Source organism: Rhinolophus ferrumequinum, chromosome 3 (assembly GCF_004115265.2).
Source record: "Rhinolophus ferrumequinum isolate MPI-CBG mRhiFer1 chromosome 3, mRhiFer1_v1.p, whole genome shotgun sequence".
Lineage (NCBI taxonomy): Eukaryota > Metazoa > Chordata > Mammalia > Chiroptera > Rhinolophidae > Rhinolophus > Rhinolophus ferrumequinum.
The window spans coordinates 95,330,148-95,353,154 of record NC_046286.1 but is presented as its reverse complement, the minus strand read 5'-3'; the positions used below and the strand labels follow the sequence as shown (position 1 = coordinate 95,353,154).

The window sequence follows — 23,007 nt, the reverse complement described above, 5'->3', positions numbered from 1 at the left end:
GGGGAGATGTCGGGCGTTGAACACATTCTAAGAGCCTCCCTTACTCCACCCCCACTATTTTAGGAAGGGCTGGGGGGAGGGGAAGGGGATTAGGTAGCACAGCACAGGGCTGGAAGCTTGAGCGGAGGCCGGGGCTTCAGACTCTCCTCAGCTGTCACCAAGCAAAAGCTTCCAGGCGGAGGAGCTTACGCTAGAGGGCAAGATAACTTTCATCTCCTTTCCAGAAAGACGCGTTTCAGACAGCGATTTTGCTTCGCTACCGGAGGAGTTCTGTGAAATGGTGCTTCACAGGGTGGCAGGTGCACGGTGAAGGGCAGGAGAATACTGCGAAATAAAGCAGGCGGCGGCTGCAAAGCAAAGAAAACCCTTTGGGTTCCTTGTGCTGCCTGGGTAACAGAGCACGGATGCTACAAGTTCAGGACCTCTTCCATAGACAGAGTCAGGTCCAGCCCAGGGAGAAACCAGCTGTGAAATCGCCTTTAGCATCCTGGAATCCTGGAATGTTCATTTCTGAGCTTTGCAGTTTGGAGGTGGGGGTGGGGGTGCGGGGGAGACGTGGAGTACCTGCAGTTTTCCTGTGTACGTTAAGAAAGTTCAAATGAATGATTCTTTCTCCTCTTTAGTGCCTGTTGTTTTCTTCATCTGAGAGCCACTGTCCTAAAGAAAGCATTTGTATACAGAAGCCAGACCTCCAAGAGAAAGTGTAATAATTTTCCATTAAACAGAGGTTATTAATGTGACCCACATCTGCATAAAATGCTGATTTAATCATGAGTCACGAGGATGGTTCTTTGGGAGGCTTGCTGTTCCCCATGATGAAAAAGATTAGTGGTACAGATAAAACGTTCCTGACATCACCAGAACAGTGTAATAAAACACGTATCTATTTTTTTGTGTGTGTTTTGAATCTGTTCATTACTTTGTGGCAAATTTAGAATAAAAAGTACCATATCAAGGCTAACTTAATATATTTCGTGCAGAAGATAAAGCCACATCTTGACTGACTCAGATAATATTGTTAGCCTTTGAAAATACGTGTTCAGTCTTATACATTATAGCCTCCTTTTTATCTTTCTTAACTAATGCTTTTTCACAGTGGTTTATTCCTGTCAGCATTGCCCCATATAAAGAGTTCTTTTCAAATGATTCCTTCCTAAAGGAGCAGGGATCGGGGAAAGGTAGTTTACCACTGAAAAAATTTCCAGAATTGCTTATGTTAAATGTGTAGGTTGCTACCCTAGGATCCACTCTCTGGTAATTATGCAACAGCTTCTTGGAAATATGAGGAGGTGTAAACGAAGCTGGATGTAAGAAGCCCATGACTGGGCAAGGTTGGTAGAATTTTCTTGGGTGGCTCCAGCCCTAGATGTTGCAGCCACACCCTGTGGCCTGAAGGTGACAAGCATGTAGAAAGGAGCCAGGACTCCCCTGTGAGGAAACCTGCATTTCTCCTTCTCTACATGTTATTAAAAGTGTCCTTCCTGGAAGATTAATCCAACCAGACCTAATGGTTGGCAAGAAGTGCAATACTATGTAACAAAGTTGGGAGGCAGGTAGCTGGTATCTTTGGGCATGGTTAAGGCTTCAAGCTCACCAAAAATAGTTGAATTTAACACTTAGTATCTTTCATACCAGTCAGCTCTGTACTTTGTCTTTTGATTACTTGTTCATATTTTTAGACTAATTCTTATTTGTTACCCCGTATAATTCATAATAGTGAATAATTACCAGCACTATTCACTGGTACCCCATACATATACATGAGTAGTATATTTATATTAACTCCAAGATGTCCCTCTTCTTCCCTTTAGTCATCCTCCATCTTTCTACCTTTTAGCCATCTTAGTTTTTTTCTAAATTAGTTAGTACTATTATTAAAGGGTGAATAGAGAAAAACAAAAATTAAATTTACAATTAGACATGTGACTTATTCCAGCAAAGGATTTAGATAGAAGGGGGTCAAAATATATTCATTGGCTTTTTTGTTTGTTTGTTTAATAGATTGTAATAGGAGTGTTCTTCTTGGGAATATTTAGCCATCTGATTAAGTAATCTCCTTGCTTCATATTTATATTCTAGCAAAGTACCATGAACCAGTTCATGTTTGAGGGTGTCAGTTCATCTTTTTCAGTTAGAAATGAGCCACATCATCTCTGATTGTTGCACGGTTTGGAATTTTCTGCTGGAGTTTCTTCATACCAAACCATTTAGTTGCATTGCTTTAAGATGTGCTCCTGTGGCCTAGGAGTGTTTCTTCTAGTGTTTTTCTGAATGTATTCTTTTTTTCGGAGCACAAACAAGAAAACTGCTGCAGCAGCCAGTTGTCCACTCTGCTTAGAGACTGGCAACGCTGAGTTGTGATGATTCAGTCCTGTGCTTTTCACAGGTGTTGGTGTTAAGATGAGTATATTGTTCAGATGGGAGAATCCCAAGGAGCAGATAGTCTAAACTCCCTCTTTATCCTGCACAAAAAATGCAGCAGATGGTTATTGATTGGGCATCCAGCTTGTTTCCGCAGTACTCTAGGTTTCCACATTACAATAGTCACTCTACTTTGTGGAATATATATATATATATACCCTGGGACTAGTGATCTCTTTGATGGTGCTGGACCAAATCTCAGTTCAGGACATTCTCCAGAATCTCCAGGTTGGTTTAGTGCCCTGTCTTTGTATCCCCCATCTCTATATTTGCACTGACCCATGGTATTGTTATATATATGGTAAAATATATATAAAATTTATCATCTCCCCCTTTGGTACATCAGCTCTAAGGGGGGCTTATGTGTCTTATTCACTGCTACTCAGTACTATTGTCAAATAGTGGCTCAATACATTTTGGCTGTGTTAAATAATACGGAATCTTACCGCTCTGCTAGGTGTGGTCCTTAGCTGCGTTGTAATCTTAGTTCCTTCCCCTGGAAGGATTTGGCGATGGTGCAGGGACTACGAATTGGAACACAACCCACCAATGCCTACCGAATTCTCTCTTTCCATCCCAATATTGTTTCCCCCCCTCCCTCCCTTACTCCCCCCGACAATATTCTTTCGAATTACCCAGGGACTAGTGATCTCTTTGATGGTACTGGACCTTCTTCTGATGTTCGGGTTCTATAACTCATGCCCACAACCAGAACACTGCTAGGTAATTGGTCAGTTCAAGGAGTGAACTTCCAGATCGCATGACCTTATGCCAGTAGTTGTTTTAGGTGTTACTTGTGCTGCCACTGGAACTAGGAAGCACACTTGGGAGCATCTCTTCATTCTAGGCTAGTCTATCATATTGCAGGTGGAGAAACCGAGGACGGTGGAAGGAAAATGGGAACCAGCTAATTAAAGAAACTATTACAGGCCAACCAATATGCTAGGAAAGTTATGTATTGATCGTTTTAAATTTAATTTACACAGGATAAAATTAAACGTATTAGCATAAAATTGCTTCACTTTACAAATGAAGAAGCAAGTGCTCTGAAAAGTTCACTTTTCTTAAGGTCCCATGGACAGAAAGAGACAGAATAGGACTCAACCCCATGTCTTCCTTAGTCCACAGTGTGTGCATTTTCTGGTACCTCACTCCCTATGACAGGTAGTTGTTGAGGACCTCCATACATAGAAGCAGTTACAAATCACCCATCTAAGTCTAGAACTCATGTCTTCTAATTCCCATTCTCCTTTTATTATCTTTGCTTTATTAATAGGAAATTTCTTATGAAATCATATGTCCTCTTAAAGTATCCGTAAAAACCGGTACCATAATTTCACAAAAGAGGAAATATGTGTACACATGCAAAATATTTTATCTATATCTGAAAAAGGAAGGATATTGCGCTAACTTATTTTGCAGTGGGGAGGAAGGGATGTTCTAGGGGTTGTCTCATCGAGCCAAAGTATTATGAACTTGATTCAATAAAACAAAAATATGTATTAGAATTAGGATGTGCTCAGGGATATACTCGGTATTATTGGATGGGATGGCAATGCAATAAAATAAATGTACAATCTCTATGGCTGCAAAGCATTCCCAGTCTAGCTAAGACTAACAATGTCTTAGAGTGAGATGAGACTAATAATGGTGACAAATATAAGACAAGTCATACTTAGAGTAGTATAGACTATAAGTGCTGGAGGAATTGAGGGAAAATAATGCTGAATGTGTGGTGGTTGTTTAGAAATGGCTAAAAGAGGGTGTGGGTCCCAGGCTCGGTATTTAGGGATCCTTTGGATTTATTCCGCCAAGAGTGTGTGTCAGAGGGGCTCTGTAATGGTTCAGTGAAGAATTAATTGTTCAGCAAGGATATGAAGATTTGCAGTGAAAAGTTTGAGAAGTAAAACATACACACCCTGTCTACTACTGAGCTCGGTTGATGGCACCATGTCCTGTACAACCTTAAGTCAGAATCCTGAGAGTGGCCAGAGGTAACCCTGACTACCCCACTTCCCACTTCCTATCGACCCTTCCCAGACCAGTCACCAAGTTCTGCACATTTTGCCTCCTGAAGTTTTTTTGGATTTTACCCTCCATTCACTGTACAGTTTTAGTCTCTTGCCATATCCCACCTGGACTTCTGAGATACCTTCTAACTGATCTTCCTGGATCTTCTAGTCTTGTCTTCCTCAGATATAGCCTTCAAAACTGTAGCTAAAATAATCTAAGTCACTTCCAGCTTAAAATCTCTTAGTCATTTCCCGTAATTCTCTAGGAGACAAGAGAATTAGGACCAAGTTTCTGAACATAGACATGGGGCCCTAACCATCTGTCTGCTAACTCCTTCTTCAATCTCAGCTCTAGAATGTCACCCGGTAGAGTTCTTCACTTGGTAGTTCTCTGTAGAATCTAACATCTAACTCTTGGCAGTTCCACACAGAATCATGCTGTTTCTTAGCGTCTATACCTTTGTTCGAGCTATTCATTCTGCCTGGAATGTGCCTTTCATATTTTTCACCTGACTAACTCTAACTCATTTACCAAGTCTCAGTTCAGGACAATCTCCAGAATCTCCAGGTTGGTTTAGTGCCCATTCTTTGTCTCCTCCATCTCTATATTTGCACTGACCCATGGTATTGTTATATTATCTTTTCTGTGTTGTATCTTCCCCTGTGTTTTAAGCCCCTCGAAAAATAAAGTCTATGGCATATTCATATTAGTACCCCCAGCATTGAGCTCTGACACTCAGAATGTCTTAGTTATATTGTAGAAGTAAGACTGGATACATAAGCTGACGTTGGGCACAGCAGAGAAATTCTGAGTTTAATGTAGTATCCAAAGAGGGAGGGAGGAGAATGGGAGGGAGAGAGATAGATATTTCAGGATCAATCTATTGTATAACATGAACGTGAGCTAGAAGAGGGTAGAAACATGGTGATATTTAATGCAGTGACTTAAAAAATCACTTTTAATCCCACAATTCGTGATTGATGGTGGGGACCCTGTCTTAATCATCTGTGAACTCCAGTACTGAACAGGGCCTGGTGTGGGGCAGTGGAATTAAAATGAATTTCCTTCCTTGATAGATAGATAGATAGATAGATAGATAGATAGATAGATAGATAGATAGATAGGCAAATTTCAGAAAATCATATTCTTGCATTTGGAGAACTAACTTTCTGACAGCTTAGAGCTATTTGTAATATCCCTCAGGCATTTCTCACTGTCTATTAGTCTTCAAATTAAGGTAGCTTTTGTGTGTGGGCAGGTGGAATGTTTTTCCCCAGGAGATGAAGGTTGCTACTGGGCACATGATTACAGCACAGCCCTAGGCCTTGATGCATGACAGACCTCCCCATGGGTCATTATTTCTCCTCTGAGAATCACTTGGAGGGCCACCCACTGAGAGTCCCCTCTCCAGCCCAGAAGCTGCCACGTATTGGGTCTTACTTCTAGTAGGTACCCTTTCAAGTAACCTAGAGAAGTCTGCCTCTGCCTTCTTACCAATTAATGCTATTCACTGCACTAACTTCATAAGTGGCCAGTACACCCTTTCTTACCCCAATACACCTGTTTGATGCTTTTTAACACAGAGCGGGAGCAGTGTGCAATGTTTTGTGTCATTTTCAAAATGGTAGTCTGAAAAAGATATTACCATCAACTTTGTATTTATACATTCTAACCGGAAACCATTATATACTAGTATTAACAATGACATCTTAAAAATCAATAGTAATTTGTAATTTACTACTTAGCCAATTCCTTCATAAATAACACTGTTGTTGTGACCATACATTCAGGTTTTAATATAATTTTGGATAACACTCTTAAACTCCTCTTATTTTCTTTTTTTTCCTTTTGGCAGTTAGACCATTCCACATGTGTGTGTTGTGCTTTCATCAGAGTTTTGCTTTTATCATTCTTCCCTGCATCCCCACCCCATTCCTTTACTTCAGCTTTCTTCATCAGAACCCAGAGATGGGTGTGAACTGTAATAACATATCACTGTCACATAGGTCCCCTTAGTTTGGCCTATTGGTTAAGTTTCTTTCTCTGGCTGCATTTTGCACCCTCCTCTTCTTTCTGTCATTAATGATCCTACTGTGTTTCCCTGAAAATAAAACCTAGCTGGACCATGAGCTCTAATGCGTCTTTTGGAGCAAAAATTGATATAAGACTCAGTCTTATTTTAATATAAGACCGGGTCTTTAATGTAATATAATGTAATATAATACAATATAATATAAATATAATATAATATCAGGTATAATATAATATATAATATAAGACCGAGTCTTATATTAATTTTTGCTACAAAATACGCTTAGAGCTGATGGTCCGACTAGGTTTTATTTTCTGGGAAACACAGTATTTGTGGCAAGATCTTCTCTTCAGCTAACCCTAGGGTTAGGAAATCCTTATTCAAAGTCTTGACATGTCTCAATGTCAAAATTTCATCAACTGCTTTCTTACCTCTTTTCCCCCTCCCCCAGTCCGTAATGATGAAGTAAACTTGACCAAAGCAGAGAATTCAGGAAGAGATTAGAAAGAAAATGCTTGTCTGCTTAACCCGTTCTAGCCCAGCCTTACAACTTAGAGTCTTTCTGTATGGGGAAAATAAAGCTAACTCAAATACATTTTGTCTTCTAAAAATCAGAATATTTGAAACTCAAAGTTTTAGAATGAAGTAGTTTTACATTTATATGTTTTAATTCATTGAATTGTTGTTAGGAGCTAAGATTTGATCTCATTCCTGGAAAGCGTACAAGCAAAACAGCACAACATGTGTGCAAAGCAGACTAACACAGCATAAGTAAGAGAACCTGTGAGTATTGAGAAATAGACTCAGTGTTTTGGGTGTAAGTACTTTCACTTTCATAGATGAATGGAGAAAGTTTATAGTTTAAAAAGAAAACATGGACTAAAAGTGAACATTTCTTCTTTTAGCAACCAATTTTATTGTATAAGTCTCGGGTATGTATTTATTATCTATCAAATGTCATAAGAAATGCCTAGTATTTGTGTAGTACTTTATAAGTATTTTAAACAAATAATTTCACTTGGTAATAAATCATCTATTCAAAGTGAATAGAAATACTTCTTCTTTTAGCACTGTGGTGAGCTAGATAGATTTTTATATATATATATATATGTGTATATATATATATATATATATATATATATAGTACCTTTTCTATTTGGTTTTCAGGTTCCTGAGTTCATTGAAGAGGATAGTCTTAAACCGAAAGAAGAAAAAGAGGCGGTTCCATCTTTGGGAGGGCCATCTCTTGGCTCACTGCTGCAAGTGCCTGGGATCTGTTTTTGACTCCATAGATCAAGTTCAAGTATGTTTTCTAGAGTGGCCTAGTGCTGCACTGCCTCGGGTGAGAAGTCTCTGGTGTCGGTTTTATGCTACAGGAGGGACCATGGCAACCTCCAGGACAGCCTCTCGGGCGACTCGGGACATTGCCAACGTGATGCAAAGGCTGCAAGGTAAGGGACAAACGTCAGTCATTTTTTTTTTTAATACACTTTAAATACCAATTTACTTCAGAATCTTTTCAATTTGCTTGCATTTTTATTCAGTTTTATGAAACTACAACAAGGAAGAGCAAAACAATGTCTTTTATCTCAGAGTTTTCAAACTAGTCCGTACTATTTTAAGATTCTTTTTTCTTTATGTAGAAACAAACAAACAAAAAAATCAAAGACAAAGCTCTTGTTTTGGTTTTGTGTCTATGTAGTGTGACGTGAATGGTTCTTCCATGTTCAGTGGGAATTCAGAGTTATCGCCAAACTGTCCTTCAAAAACCAATGACAATACAACACTGTGACAGTGCCCTGATAAGGTTTTCATGACAATGGTGGACAAATAAGTATATGTATTGTCAAATAAGTAAATCAGTGGCTTACTTATCCCAACAAGAAAGCCCTTAGAGATATAGAAAGTCTAAGCAAAATGAGACAAAGAGGCCCTAAGGGGTGAAAAGATGTGACAAGATTAATGGTTAGTGACAGAGCATGGACTGGAACCACACCCCTTAACAGTGCTCTTGCTCTAAAAACAAACTTTGTTTTAGAAGACAATTAACTGTGAAATGCTATGGCAACTCATAAATGAATTCCTGTCAATTGTCTTTAAACACACACACACACACACACACACACACACACACACACACACACACATATTCCTTGAACCATAAAAATAATCATCTAGAGACATATGAAAATATTGCTTCTCTGTCACAATCCCCATACCACCTCTCCCTGGCTTCAAATGTATATCTTTGGGATATAAAAATATCCAACTCCCTGTGTCCAGTGGGAATTAACAGAGATGTGCTCTGGTCTTTGTCAAAAGAGCTTAAACATAATGCTATAGTTTGGGCTTTAGGTTTTCTAGAATCTCCAGCGAGTGATGAGTGTGGTTTTGTACCACAGCTATCATATTAAACTGTCACAGCCCTACTTCTCTTGCTCACAGTGGCTTGAATGTACATGGCAGTAATTACCAGTTAAGTACTACTCTTGATTTTCAGATACAGACAAAACTCTTAAATCTGGATATTTATAGCCCAGGACATGCTCCCTGCTTTAGAAAAATCAGGAGATGAGTGGATCTGGGAGTTTGTCCACCTGACCCGAAACCACTGATTTGAAGCCCCTGCAGTCACGTGAGCCCCACTCATGTTTATCTGCCTGGACAGATGCATTGTGCAATGGGTGCTTGTTTCACATTTATTGTTGAAAGATCCCACTTGAAATGCCCAAAAGAGCCTGCTTAGACAAAAAATAGATCCTTGCTGAATAAGCTGCATACTCGTAAACCTCCTCCACAGGCTGAAAAGCCTTTGATTAGATCTGCCCAGTGCCAGGGATCTCCAGTTTAAATTGTGTATCTTTCCTTGGGTAGGTGGAACACTGACCTTGGAGTTCCATGCCTCTGTGTCTGTCTTGGCTGTTTGCCTGGGTACAAATTACTGAAACATTTTGTGCTTCAGTGACCTCATTTACAGAATGATGGAAAGGAAACCTACAAGTCCCTTGCAAAACTGTGGGGAAGATAATTAGGTAATAAAGCAGGTTTTCCTTGGAGTCTATTAAATGCGAAAATTCTCTGGATGAGGCATATATTGAAATAAAGGGAAACACTAAAGAGTAACTTTGGAAAAAAAACTAGTTCAGAATCAGATTATGGTCCTGAAAACCCTTTATTTTTTATTCTTATTTTTCTTTGAATGACAATTCTTTCATTAAGGCGATGGTTGGGGTGAAAGCAGAGGGAAGAACACTGATGTTCAGTGTTTTATTTCATATATCGTGTATTCTTCCCTCTGCTTTCACCCCAACCATCACCTTAATGAAAGAATTGTCATATATATATATATATATATATATATATATATGACTATATATATATATATATATATATATATATATATATATATATATTGGTAGATGTATAAGTGGCTTTTATTGAGAGGTCTCTGGAGTGGGGAGAAGCAGTGGAGCACCGCCACACCCATCCCACACTTGGCCTGGGACAGTGGCTGTCCTATTACCCACCTATGCGTTTAGGAACGCAACTTGCAAAATCTAGGCTGTTCTCACCCTCCTTAGCCCTCTCAGGACTGTTGTCATGCTCAGTGAGATAATAGCTGAAAGGTGCTTGAAAAACTATAAACATTGATATGGTGAGCTCTTCAAATAGTCATGGAAGAAAAGTGGATGAGAAGGCACAGGCCTGATAATTTGCTGCAAGTGTTTCTAGTCGTGCCGATTTGGGGAGGAGTGATCATGGTTTTATATATTCTGGCTGTGTAAAACTAGTAATTTTATTACATAATGAAGGGGCTCTACTGACTGTATTCATTAATTATTTTTATCTTTGTCATAAAAGAAAGAGTTATAACGTGTCACAAGGGTACCTGACAAATTTAGAATAAATCTTGCAATTGAGAAGAAGATCAAATTCCTGAGCTTGAGGTATTTACCATTAGCTTTTAGCATCAACTCCTTCATACATATAGTGGTTTATTCATGGCTACAAAATGTAAGGCCTGCACTGCCACAGGGTGCAACATATGTAGCCTGCCTCAGTGAAAGCCAAACAAAAAGGCTGGGAGTAGAGGGAATCTGGTGGATATGTCTGTTAACGCACTAACCTGCTAGGTTAACTGCTGATTCAGCGGGGAAGGTGCATGTCTCCTCCTCCTCCTCTCGGTTCTCATTGTGCATCCTATTGATTCTTTGAACCGAAGCAAGAGTCGACCTCTCTGGACAGACGAGAGCTGGCTTCTGTCAAGGGTCCTTAGTAATCCTGCTTGTCTGCTGGAACCTCCAAAGGTGACCAAGTTTCTAATAAATGCAGGGTTTCTTTATTGCCCGGGTAATTAAGACAAATGAGAAACTTATTTGAGGAAAACTAATTTTTCATTAACTTAAAGGTTGCTATTTCCAAAGTTCAAATCCTTAAGAACATTCTTCTAGAATTCCCTTTTCTTTGCCTGGATAGATAATCCGAGTAACAAATACTCTTACCCCTTCTTGGGTTTTATTGTCATGTCAAGTGCATGTATCACTAATAAAAAGCACATAGCTTTAAATAATGGCAACTTGGCTTTACTCTCTATCTTATTTAGTTTACAACCATAATTAGTGACTGTTTTTTCTGGTTTTGATCATTTTATTTGTAGTGCTAGGAAATTAAAGCGCACACACAGATTGCTACATAATTGAGCTGCTACTGTAGCCGTTCAATATTTCACCTTTGCCAATATTTGTGCTTATCTGAGCATAATGTTTAGGCTGGGATCCTGAATTATGGATGAACAGACAGACTGCAGTGCGGTTTCATTTGATCTTAAGAATAATGAATGTTTCTGTAACTTTCATCAATTTAAATATAACCTTAAAGGCAAATACAGGACAATAGTATAATACAAGTGTATTAAAATTTTAAATGCACATAATTAGTATACGCATTTTCTACCCTTAAAGGCTAAAGAGAGCCATTTAACAGGAGCCACTTTATAGTCACATCTGAAAAAAATGAATGTCTGAACTCTTCCGACTATAAATTTTTTTAAGATAGTGACAAGAGTTTAAAGGCTCTTTGTATTTTTTCATACCGTGTTTCCCTGAAAATATGGCCTAGCTGGACAATCAGCTCTACTGCGTCTTTTGGAGCAAAAATTAATATAAGACCTGGTATTATGTTATATTATATTATATAGACCGAGTCTTACAGTAAAAGAAGACCGGGTATTATATTAATTATATTATATTATGTTATGTTACGTTACGTTATGTTATGTTACATTACATTACATTACATTATATTATATTATATTATATGACCCGGTCTTATATTATAGTAAAATAAGACCGGGTCTTATATTAATTTTTCCCTGGAGCTGATTGTCTGGCTAGGTCTTATTTTCAGGGAAACCCGGTAGTGCTTCTACATAACATTTGCCTAAAAATGATTTGTTGACTAACTTTTATGAGATCTATTTTTTTCATTTGAAGATAACTTACTAAACTTTAAGGATTTTTAAATTCACGTATCAGTGTTGGTTATTGTAAGACATCGTGGCATCAGTGTAATCTTCCAGAGCAAGTGGTCAATTGCAGAGAAGATTCAAATGGGCGGGTTACGGTGTCATATAGAGATGGAGGAATAAAAAAGGAGGAAAATTGACTGCAAGGTCACACTTCAATTTGTAAAACTTGTGAATAAATTCAAAGAGAAACGAAAGAGAAAAAGAGAAACATTTACTCTTGGAATTGTATCTATGAAATTTGCAAACTGATCAGTGAAAAATAATCATGATCTCCCCTAAAAATTTTAAACTGTTTGCTTTAACATAGTATTTCCTAGAAATCCATGACACTATAAAAGAAAACCTCAGAGTAGCAAAAAATTTGACTGAAAAATAGAATAAATAATAATAAATAATTAATGAAAATGCAATTTTCTTTTAGTTTAACACCAAATAAGCATTGGGAAAGGAAGAGTTTGCCATCTTGTGGCAAACGATTCTCATTTCTTATAGTGCCTAGATAAAGTTTTACAGTTTATTACTCTTACTTAATGACTCTTCTTATTAAACCACAAAACAATGACAAAAATCCATTTATTGTATTCAGGCTAAACTTCTCCTTTTGGTTTAATCTCTTTCTTTCTACAATGCATGTTATGTGACAGTATCTCGAATTTAAATACAACACAGTATTCAACATAAAATGATCATTTATTTATATTTTGGAACATCATAGTTAAATATTTGATGAATAAATGGGTCAATCACAATCTCTAAATTAATGAATTGCAGATGAAATTAGTTAAGACGCAAAAGCAAAGAAAGAAAACAGTTAAATTAGATAATCCTACTTTGTTTACTCTCTTTGAAAAATAATTTTACCTGAATGTTTAAATTCAAAATTGATTTTTGACCATGAAATAACTTGAAAGATACACATCCAGCCCGAACGGGTGACTGTGTTGACTTTTCATCTGTATGTGTTGTTTTTGTAACTATAATGCTTTAAATGCATTTTTTCCCTTCATACAGTATATTACATGTTTATATTACTTTTCAATGTATCAAAGAGTTTACATTTGTCTAATGCTCTATCCTCCAACCCCTTCTGTTTGCCATTTTATCCAACATGCATTATGGAGAAAGTGCCTGAGGCCTTCAGGATTTTAAGGGTCTGCAAAAATATTGGCTCTCAAACAGAAAAAGAAAATTGCTAAATCTAAATTAACAAAGGTTTACAAATGCAAAATTATGTCAACTGGTAAAGTGTAAATCACATCAATTCAAAGATTATATATGTGTCAATGTATTTAATATGGAGAGTGGGTACCCTGGGTTGCACTTGATGTATTGTGTGGCAGGCCTCCAAAAGTAAGAGGGTCTCATCTTCCACCCCCCTCCCCCCTTATCCTCTGCTAACCACTAAACTATTGTCTGTGTCTACGAGTTTTTTTTCTTTGTTTGTCTTGTTCCTTTGTTGTTTTCAGTTTTATATCCCACATATCAGTGAAATTGGGGTCAAGTATATGGTGACAGAAGGAGAACTGACTCTGGGTGGTTAACACATACAATGTGACATATAGATGATGTATTACAGAATTGTACACCTGAAACCTATGTAACTTCACTAACCATTGTCACCCCAATAAACTTTAATTTAAAGAAAAAGAAATAAACATACAAAAATAAAAAATAAATAACTAAATAAATAAAATTAAATTAAGAGGGTGAAAGGCCTACAAATAAACATACAGCATTCTTACACATTGTCTCTAAATTCTTTTCTTTTAACAAACTGCTTTAATTTTGTCTCTCTTATGATGAAAACCTTCCTTTACTCTTGACCTCCCTGTTAAAATCCCCACTTCTTGGCTTGACTTCCCTATTCTGACTCCATCTTAATTGTCTAGCATTTGTCTCCTCTTGCTCCCCTACCTAACCCTAGATATCTGCCAAATGACACTACTGGCAGTGCCGTGGAGATGGCCTGACTCTTCTGTCTCCTTCTGTGGCACTTTCAGGAATGAGCTCTATTGAATGTTTCTAACACTCCACTCACCTTCAAGACCCAACTTAAATACAGCCTTCTCAATGAAGGCTTTCTTGCTGATATAATCAGAAGTTCTCTCCTCTCTGTCTAACTTCCTTTAGCACTTAATAGCCCTGTTATGACAGTCACTTAGTATTGCTTTGTATTATGTTACATCTCTGTGTCTACTCCACCCACTCTGAGTATAAACACATTGAAAGTAGAAATTGGGTCAAATTCACATCAATGCCCTACATACTGACAAGCATAGTGCATTTTATAATGTGGATACTTTGTACATATCTGTTGAATGAATATAATATATTTAATATGATATAGGTTTTCAATGGTAGAAGCCAGGAGACCAGAAGAGAGATCATTTTGACAGGAGATAAGAGTGACTTGGACTAGATATTAAACAGTGGATAGGGAGAGAAATGGTAACAATCTAAATGTATTTTGAAAGTAAAGCTAAAATAATTAGCTCATGGATCAGATGTGGTGTATGAGAGAGAAGAATGGAAGTTGGCCCTTTCATTTTTCATTTTGAAATGAGAAAAGACGAAAGACTGTTGGAAACAGAGTTGAGGAGGAAAATCAAGAGCTTTTTTGGGGGCATGTTACATTTTAGATGCCTGGTGAACATCCAAACATCCAAAAAAGTGATTGAGTCTATACTCGTATGACTGTAAGATCGAAGGAGAGGCCCAGCTGGAAAAAAAAACATGTGGGAATCCTAAGTACGCAGTATTTAAAGCTGTGGGATTGGTTGACACCACCTAGGAAACAGGACAGATAGGAAAGAGAGGAGGTTTGAGAAATAGAACATGCAACACTGGAGGTGGGAGCGTGAGGAATGTCCCACGTAGGAGACCAAGAAGCTGCAGCTTATGTGGGAAGGAGAAAGAAGAGAAAAGGAAGATCTGGAAGCCAAGGGAAGAAAGAGTTCAAGGAAGGAGTGACTAATTGTATCAATACTAACGTTCTTTCTATCTTCATGTTTCCAAATGTTTATAGTACACTCGTATTAAGATTATGTGTTTTTTTAATATATAAATATCAGGCCTACATGTGCATATAGTTCAAAATCATTTCTGGGCGAATACAAGAATAGAGAGTTGGAAGGTTCTTGGAAGTTAACTGGATAAGAGCAGTTCCTTAAGAATTTATTAACTATAATTCTGTACTTTATGTAGAGCCCAATCAAAGATGTATTCGAAGGATAAAATCTCTCTCCCTCAGGACTTAATCAGTTCACCACGGAGTTGGGGCCCCCGCTGTGAACTGACAGGTGGTCCTCATGAGAATGGTGCTTCCATTGATGTCATTAGGGACACGTGTGTGACTGCTGCATCTCAGTGCCTTCTTTCCTTGGGCACCTCCTCCCCTCATAAATCTTTACTTGTACCACTTGACATTATTTTTCTAGATTTTTTTTTTCATATAACAAAACTAATAATATTTCCCTTGTGTTTTGGAAAAAGTATTTTTGGAGTCAGTGTCACCTATTTCCACTGCTTTCGTCATTGTTTAATTAGCTCCTCTAGGACACAGTTTCTTGAAAAGAAAATAGAAAGTATGACATTATAGGTGATTGGATTATCTGAAACATTGTGAGGACTCTTTCCATCAACACTAGGATAAAACCCTTCTCAAAAGTACTGTAACTAGAGAACTTCTTTGGCGTTTAGGAAAACTCTTTCACTGAGCTGGTGACTATTTAATCCGGCCTGTGTTGGATCAGACTTGGGCCCTTGGGTTACCCTCTGTAAGAAGGATGAAGACCACAGGTGCCCATGAACTTCAGAGTTCCATTAATGTGTAGTTTAGGGTAATAGATACCTTTATTGGGAAACAATAATACTAGACTTTAAATTTCATATGATAAATCGCTCACATAGTATATTAAGAACCTTACAAAAACAATTCACATGCCAGGTTATTATAATATTTTTCTCTTTTCTTTCGAATTGGGGATGATGAGAATATTGACGCATTCTTTATGTGGTAATCACACCTATGTACATAGCGCCTGATTTTGTCTGACGTTCTGTATTACAATTAAGCAAATATTAATCATAGGTATTCAGTTAATCATGTACTCATTTAAATCGTTGAGAAATTATCATATAAGAATATATGCAGGGCCGGCCCGGTGGCTCAGGCGGTTAGAGCTCCATGCTCCTAACTCCGAAGGCTGCCGGTTCGATTCCCACATGGGCCAGTGGGTTCTCAACCACAAGGTTCCCAGTTTGATTCCTCGAGTCCCACAAGGGATGGTGGGCTCCGCCCCCTGCAGCTAAGATTGAACATGGCACCTTGAGCTGAGCTGCCTCCCGGATGGCTCAGCTGGTTGGAGCACGTCCTCTCAACCACGGGTTGCCGGTTCGACTCCTGCAAGGGATGGTGGGCTGTGCCCCCTGCAACTAGAAAAATCGGCAACTGGACCTGGAGCTGAGCTGTGCCCTCCACAACTAAGATTGAAAGGACAACAACTTGACTTGGAAAAAAGGCCTGAAAGTACACACTGTTCCCCAGTAAAGTCCTGTTCCCCTTCCTCAATAAAATCTTAAAAAGTATATATATATATATATGCAGTTTTTCCATAATGCTGCAGATGGGCAAATCATAATTTTCTGTTTGTTTCTACTCAAATAGATGAATGGAAATATCTGGGAGAAGATGAAAGTGGCAACTGCCTCAAACAGGATCAGGGTCAAATGATTTATACAAGATTTTCAATTCCTTGATTTAGTGAAGTTTGCTGCAGTAGTTTTTAAATGGTTTCTATGGTAACTTACGCTCTTTTTTCCCCATTGTTCACAATGACCTCTTGGATTAGAAACAAACAATTCCTTCCTCTACTGATTAATATCTTTCATGTTTAGTAAACACTGGTCTCCACCCAAGTTTAGAAAAACATGTTTACCTCCAGTTATATAGTCTATTCTTTTGCTTCCTTTTCCCTCACATTTGGCAGCAACATTGTCCATATAGCACTTTGAATCCCTTTTATCTGTTTACTCTTTATTGGACTGTTGACTTATTTACTGATTTGGGAAGAATTTTGTGATACTCAAGACTTACCTTGTTTTTTTTGTTGTTGTTGTTCTTATTGATGTATTTATTATTTTATGAGCCATAAGTTCATTTTGCCAAGAAATACACTAATTACATATTCATGGCCTATATTTTTAGTTCCTCTGCTTTTCTGAGTGTTCTCACAGATTATCTCATTTTATCCAATTGTGTTTGGTGTGAGTATCTATTGCTTCAATATTGAACAGAAAAATATGGAATTCTTACCCAGCAACCTGGGAGTTAAACTAGACTGTACCTGAATATTGTATCAAGAGAGATCTTTCAAAATACAACTCCCATTGTGTCTCTTTCCTTGTTACAATAAATCATCATAGCATTCAAGATAAACTCTTTATGCACAAAGGATTTTTATTGTCTGGCTCCTATCAATTTTCCTATCTTCCTTTCTGATCACCTGTCTTCGATTATGGTGTTCCAATCACCCTGAGCCTCTTCTAGTTCCCCTCAAGCTAACTTTAATCTCACTTCCATGTCTTTGCATGTTCTCTCCCCTCAGTGCCCTCCCTTTACCCCGCCACTCCTTTCTTTTCTCTCTTTTATTTACCTGGGCTTCTTCTCAGGTCCAAGACTCAACTTACTGTCTCCTCCATGAAGCCTTTTCCAATACCACCAGCCAAAGTCAAAGGATCCCTCATTTGTACTCTACTTTCAATGTGCTTCTATTACAGTATTGATTATTTCAGTCTATAATGGTTTGTTTCTTTCTCTCCGTGTCTGATTAGAATGTTAGAACCTTGAGGGGAAGACGTCTTGTATTATTCAGTTTTATCCAGCACTGAACAAAACCCTGACATTTCATAGCTACTCAGTTCATTCAGTTGTACATTCTTAACATTTAACAAATATTTTTTAAGCATCTACTGCGTACAAAGCAATTCCTCTGACTACAGATGTAAACATGATATAGAGAATTCCTATCCTCATGAGCTGTAGTCTACTGGAGTGGCATGATAATGAACAAGGAATTTATAAACTGGGTGATTGATATGATGATGGGTAAATATATGTTTGGTGAATAAATTAAATTTCTACAAAAACATGCCATTGTAATTAAGTAAATTGACCAGGATAGCAGACAGTTTAATGGTCTAAATTATTTCCATATGATCGTTTACTCTGCCTGTGTTAAAAACACCTTGCTCTTACAAGCCCAGGTCCCTAGTTTTATACAAGGTGATATGGTTATTTAGATTGGAAGGTGACTTGTAGTTCATAATTTAATGTTCTTATTTTGCAGATGAAATAACAGAGCTCTACAGAAGTGAAGTGATAGGCCAAGGTCTTAAGCAGATATCTGAGGCATCCTAATCGCTGAGAGAATTGAGGGGTAACTTGATATTCACACATACGTGCGTATTCTTTCAAGGTCATTCTTTTGCATAGTGTCTAATGATCACTGGATAATTATGGATAAGAGGCAAGACTGGCTATATAATTTTCAGGGCCCAACACAGGGTGAAAATATGGGGTCCCCTGTTTAACAGTTATGAAGGATAATGAACAAGCAGCAAAGCATTAAGCCGTATGTGGGGTCCCTCTGAGTGCAGGGCCCCATCTAGCATGCAAGTCCTGCTCTTTCGGCTCTTTTCTGAGTTGAAAAGTCAGCACTGGTAGGAGATGAGACGTTGGAGGACTTGAGACCCTCAGGACTTCAAGGCCATCACAAGAGAAATAAAGAGGTAGAAAAGGACAAAGAGGAGGAAAAGAAGAAAAACATCTAAGAAAGCCCTTCGCTATCTCAAAATTGTATCTGGAATCAATCTTGTATGAAAGGCACGCAAAAGGAGGGGTCTGTCCCGTGCTCATCTCAACATCCCCTTGAGCAGAACCCTAAGGTAACCCTGAACACTAGAAGTGCTGAGTCCATTGCTCTGTGGGTTTGCCACCCTGGGGGCGTGGGAGCCTTCCCTTCTCTTTCTGTGTTCAACACAACATCACAAAAACAAATTCATGACCACTTAGGAAATTGCAGGTTGCCTGTACGTTTCATCAAAAGGAGAGATCATTTTGAATATTAATTATTTAATATCTAGTTTTCCACTCAAAACCTTGAGGTCATACTGAATAATCACGATGAGAGGCTAGCAATTACTTTTCTTATTTCTGGCTATATCCATGCTAATTATATCCCTTTAATTCCTCTGTCCCTACAATTAGTAGCACTATAATCAAATTTGTAAGAAATAGGATGTACGCATACATCATACAAAAAGATCTGGTGGAAATTTCCGTCTCTTGACTTTATTTTATTCAGTGAAGTTGTGAAAAACCCCTAAAGAGTGCATTGCTTTTGTTTACAAGTCAAAAGGCCTGAAAACATTTAGCTGGGAAAGCATTGCCAAGTTCATGAGTCTCATAGAGTAAGAATCAGAAATTCTGAGATCATTTCGCTTTCAAATGCTATGATATTTCTTTATTTACAATTATTTACCATTATTTACAATTGTCTGTTTTCCATGAAATACACATGTCTCACCTTTGTGACAAAATGGCTTCTTTTCAAAATAATAATTCCCTATCACAATAATAATCAGACAAATAATGAAGGAAGGTTATTTTGATAATAATAATAACTGTTACTATTATAATTATTATTATTAGTTTCAGGTGTACAAAACAATGTACTAGTTAGACATGTATACCCTTCACAAAGTGATAACACCCCTCCCCCAATCTACTACCCCTCTGACATCATATGTAGCTGTTACAGTTCCACTGACTATTCCTTATGCTGTACTCCACTTCCTGTGTCTATATATATATATATTATATTTGACGTTCCATATTATTCAGCTTCAACTTCATGTGTACACTGCAGTGGTCTGGCACCTACACTGTCCATGAATTGGTCTCCCTAATAAGACAAGTGTCCATCAGATACCATATAAAATCTTTACATTATTGATTATATTCCCCAAACTGGCTTTTGTATCCCCTGGCAATCTTGTGGTTACCGACTGTGCTTTCTAATCCCCTCACCTTCTCCCTCATCCCAGCCCCCTCCCATCTAGCAACCCTCAGTTTTTTTTCTCTGTATCTCTGACACTGTTTCTGATTAGTTTGTTCATTTATTCTATTCTTTAGATTCCGCATATAAGTGAGACCATATGGTATTTGTCTTTCTCTGTCTGACTTATTTCACTTAACATAATGTTCTCTAGGTCCATCCATATTGCTGCAAATGGTAAGATTTCATTCTTCTTTATGGCTGTGTAGTACTCCGTTGTATAAATGTACCACAGTTTCTTAATCCAGTCGTCTTCCAATGGGCATTTTGGTTATTTCCATGTCCTGGCTATTGTGTATAGTGCTGCAATAAACATAGGGGTGCATACATTTTTTCGAATTAGTGTTTTGGATTTCTCTGGATAGATACCTTGGAGTGGAATTGCTAGGTCATTAGGTAGTTCCATTTTAGATTTTTGAGATACCTCCATGCTGATTTCCATAGCGGCTGCACCAATCTGCAATCCCACGAACAGTGCACAAGCGTTCCCTTTTCTCCACATCCGCGCCAGCACTTGTTGTTTGTTGATTTATTGATGATAGCCATTCTGACTAGAGCGAGGTGGTATCTCATTGTGGTTTTTATTTGCATTTCTCTAATGATTAGTTACGTTGAGCATTTTTTCATGTCTGTTTACCATCTGTATGTCCTCTTTAGAAAAATGTCTCTTCATGTCCTCTGCTCATTTTTCAATTGGGTTGTTTGTTATTTTGGTATTGAGTTGAAGAAGTGTCTTAATAAATTTTGGATATTAACCCCTTATTTCTGATTTATTTTCAAGTTTTGCCTATTTTCTTCTTTTGATACTTTGTACTTTTAAAAAGAATAGTTTCATGATGATATTTTGAGTTTTGGAGGTACTTTTATAAGTTTAATATGATGACAGCAATGGTCCCATAAAACTTGACTAAATATCTATAATATTTGGAAGATGGCTAGTTATATTAAAAATCCAACTTCAGCTATTTAATGTTACCCATAAAAAGATTTGCATTTTTTAGATTTCCTAGGTGACAATTAATAATTGAAATCTAAGTCTTCTGAAAGACTTATAGAATCCCATGATTTTTGAGAAAAAAATCTTAAGAGATCAACTTGCATGACTCTGATTTTTAAAGATGAACAATTGAGATTCCTAAAGATTAAATGACTTGTACAAAGTTATACATTTAGTTAATGTAAACTAAAACTAGAACTTACATTACCCAATTCTCTTTAGAATTATGAAATTTTGGGGATTTTTCTCTTCATGATAAAATTATATAAGAATTGCATTCTTAGCTCTGTTCTGAGTTGAAAAGCAAGGTTGATAGTGTGTGCTTAGTTTATATAAAATTATTTGCTTTGTATTTACTTCTAATTAGAGCATTTATTACAAATAATTGGAGCTGTTGGGGACGTAGCCAGTGTCTTTTTTGACTTTGCAAAATATGGTAAATGTTCACTAAATATTTGTTGAATGGATATTAGATTAGTAAATTCACCTCCTCCACAGTGTGATTTAAGGAGAGCTAGAGACATGAAGATGAGAGAGAGAGAGAGAGAGAGAGAGAGAGAGAGAGATAGAGAGAGAGAGAGAGAGAAATCTTTAGCTTATCACTTCACATTTTAACTGTTGCTTCAGTAGGGCCGTTGTACAATTTCCTCCATAGCTATTGCTTACTTGCTGTAGTCACTTGAACTAGCAAATACTAACTATGAGGCTATCATTTAAAAAATAATACTGTTCTCAAGGACACGTGTTCTTCTGAAAACTTAGTCATACCAATGATTTGTTTCTGCATTTGTGTGATCTTTCGTTTGTGAAATGCAGTAATGAGAGGCAGTTCAGTCGATATTCCATTACTACAACAAATATAAATTGCACACTTCCCATGTTCCAGATACTGTGTTAACCATAAAGGATCTAACTCTGAAACTGACAGTGGTGTCCTGGCCCTTCAGGGACTTAAAAACTAGTGACCAGTTTGCAACCATGGCTGAAGAACTTTGCAATGAGTCACTCTGGAGAGGAGGCAGAAGACTCTTTGGAAGTAGGTTGGGATTCCTCCTGGGCGAACACCAGGCAGCCTCAGGAGCTTCCCTGGCTTCTGCTGAGCTTGTCTTCTGGCCCTTCCTCACATGAAGTCTCCCGCCAGGGTTTAGGAACTAGGCCACATTCTGACAGAACTGCCAATGAGCATCATTTCCTGCCCCACTCCAGAACAGGCCTTTGGATTGTAGACGACAAACAAGTGGCTTCTTTCCTCTCAGGGCTACCCAGCCACAGGCTGTGAAGATGGAGAGCAGAAGGATGCTCAATTCCTTCCTCACCAGGCATCCAAGGTGTATGTATGCCCCAGAGTTTTCATGTGAACCTATTCTTCATGATGCTAGGGAAGTTGTCTTTCCTTCCACATCCAAGACATTTAGGAATAGTAATTGTTAATTATTACTTTCCTGGAATTCATTTTTAACTTTCGTTTTGGGAACGTATGGACTACTTGAATAACAGACTCTGCTCATATTATTTAAAACCAAGTATTGCTCCAATGAACATATATAGCTCCAAGAATCCTTTTAAAAAATAAAAACCTTTTTAAATTTGTAAAAGCCCAAGCCTTAATGGCAACTATAAAATTGTCTTTAAACATCTGCATTTGGAAAAGTAAAATTGTTCCTATGCACCAAACTATAAAAAGAGTCTTTCTGTCCTGAAAGCTATGTGTGGTTTCCATCTGTAATTGGTTTTAATTAGCTCAGTTATTGATGCCTCAGAAATAGAGTTTTATAAGGGAAATGCTGAATCAGCCTTAAACACAGACCACTGGACTAAGTGCTGTAATGCTTTCCTTCTTGGTATAGTTGCTTCGGAACCAACTACACATTACTGTGGGCTTTTATATGTTTGATAAAAA

The 23,007-nt window shown here is 37.8% G+C and overlaps 1 protein-coding gene across 1 annotated transcript in view; it reads left to right on the top strand.

The window, feature by feature from the left end:
- Nucleotides 1–23,007, top strand: part of SYNE1 (spectrin repeat containing nuclear envelope protein 1) — a 417,051-nt gene that overhangs the window by 1,034 nt on the left and 393,010 nt on the right. Inside the window, exon 2 of the mRNA XM_033094253.1 lies at nucleotides 7,634–7,917. Coding sequence (XP_032950144.1) covers nucleotides 7,851–7,917 — 67 coding nt within the window. The 5' untranslated portion in view covers nucleotides 7,634–7,850. The remainder of the gene's footprint in view (nucleotides 1–7,633; nucleotides 7,918–23,007) is intronic.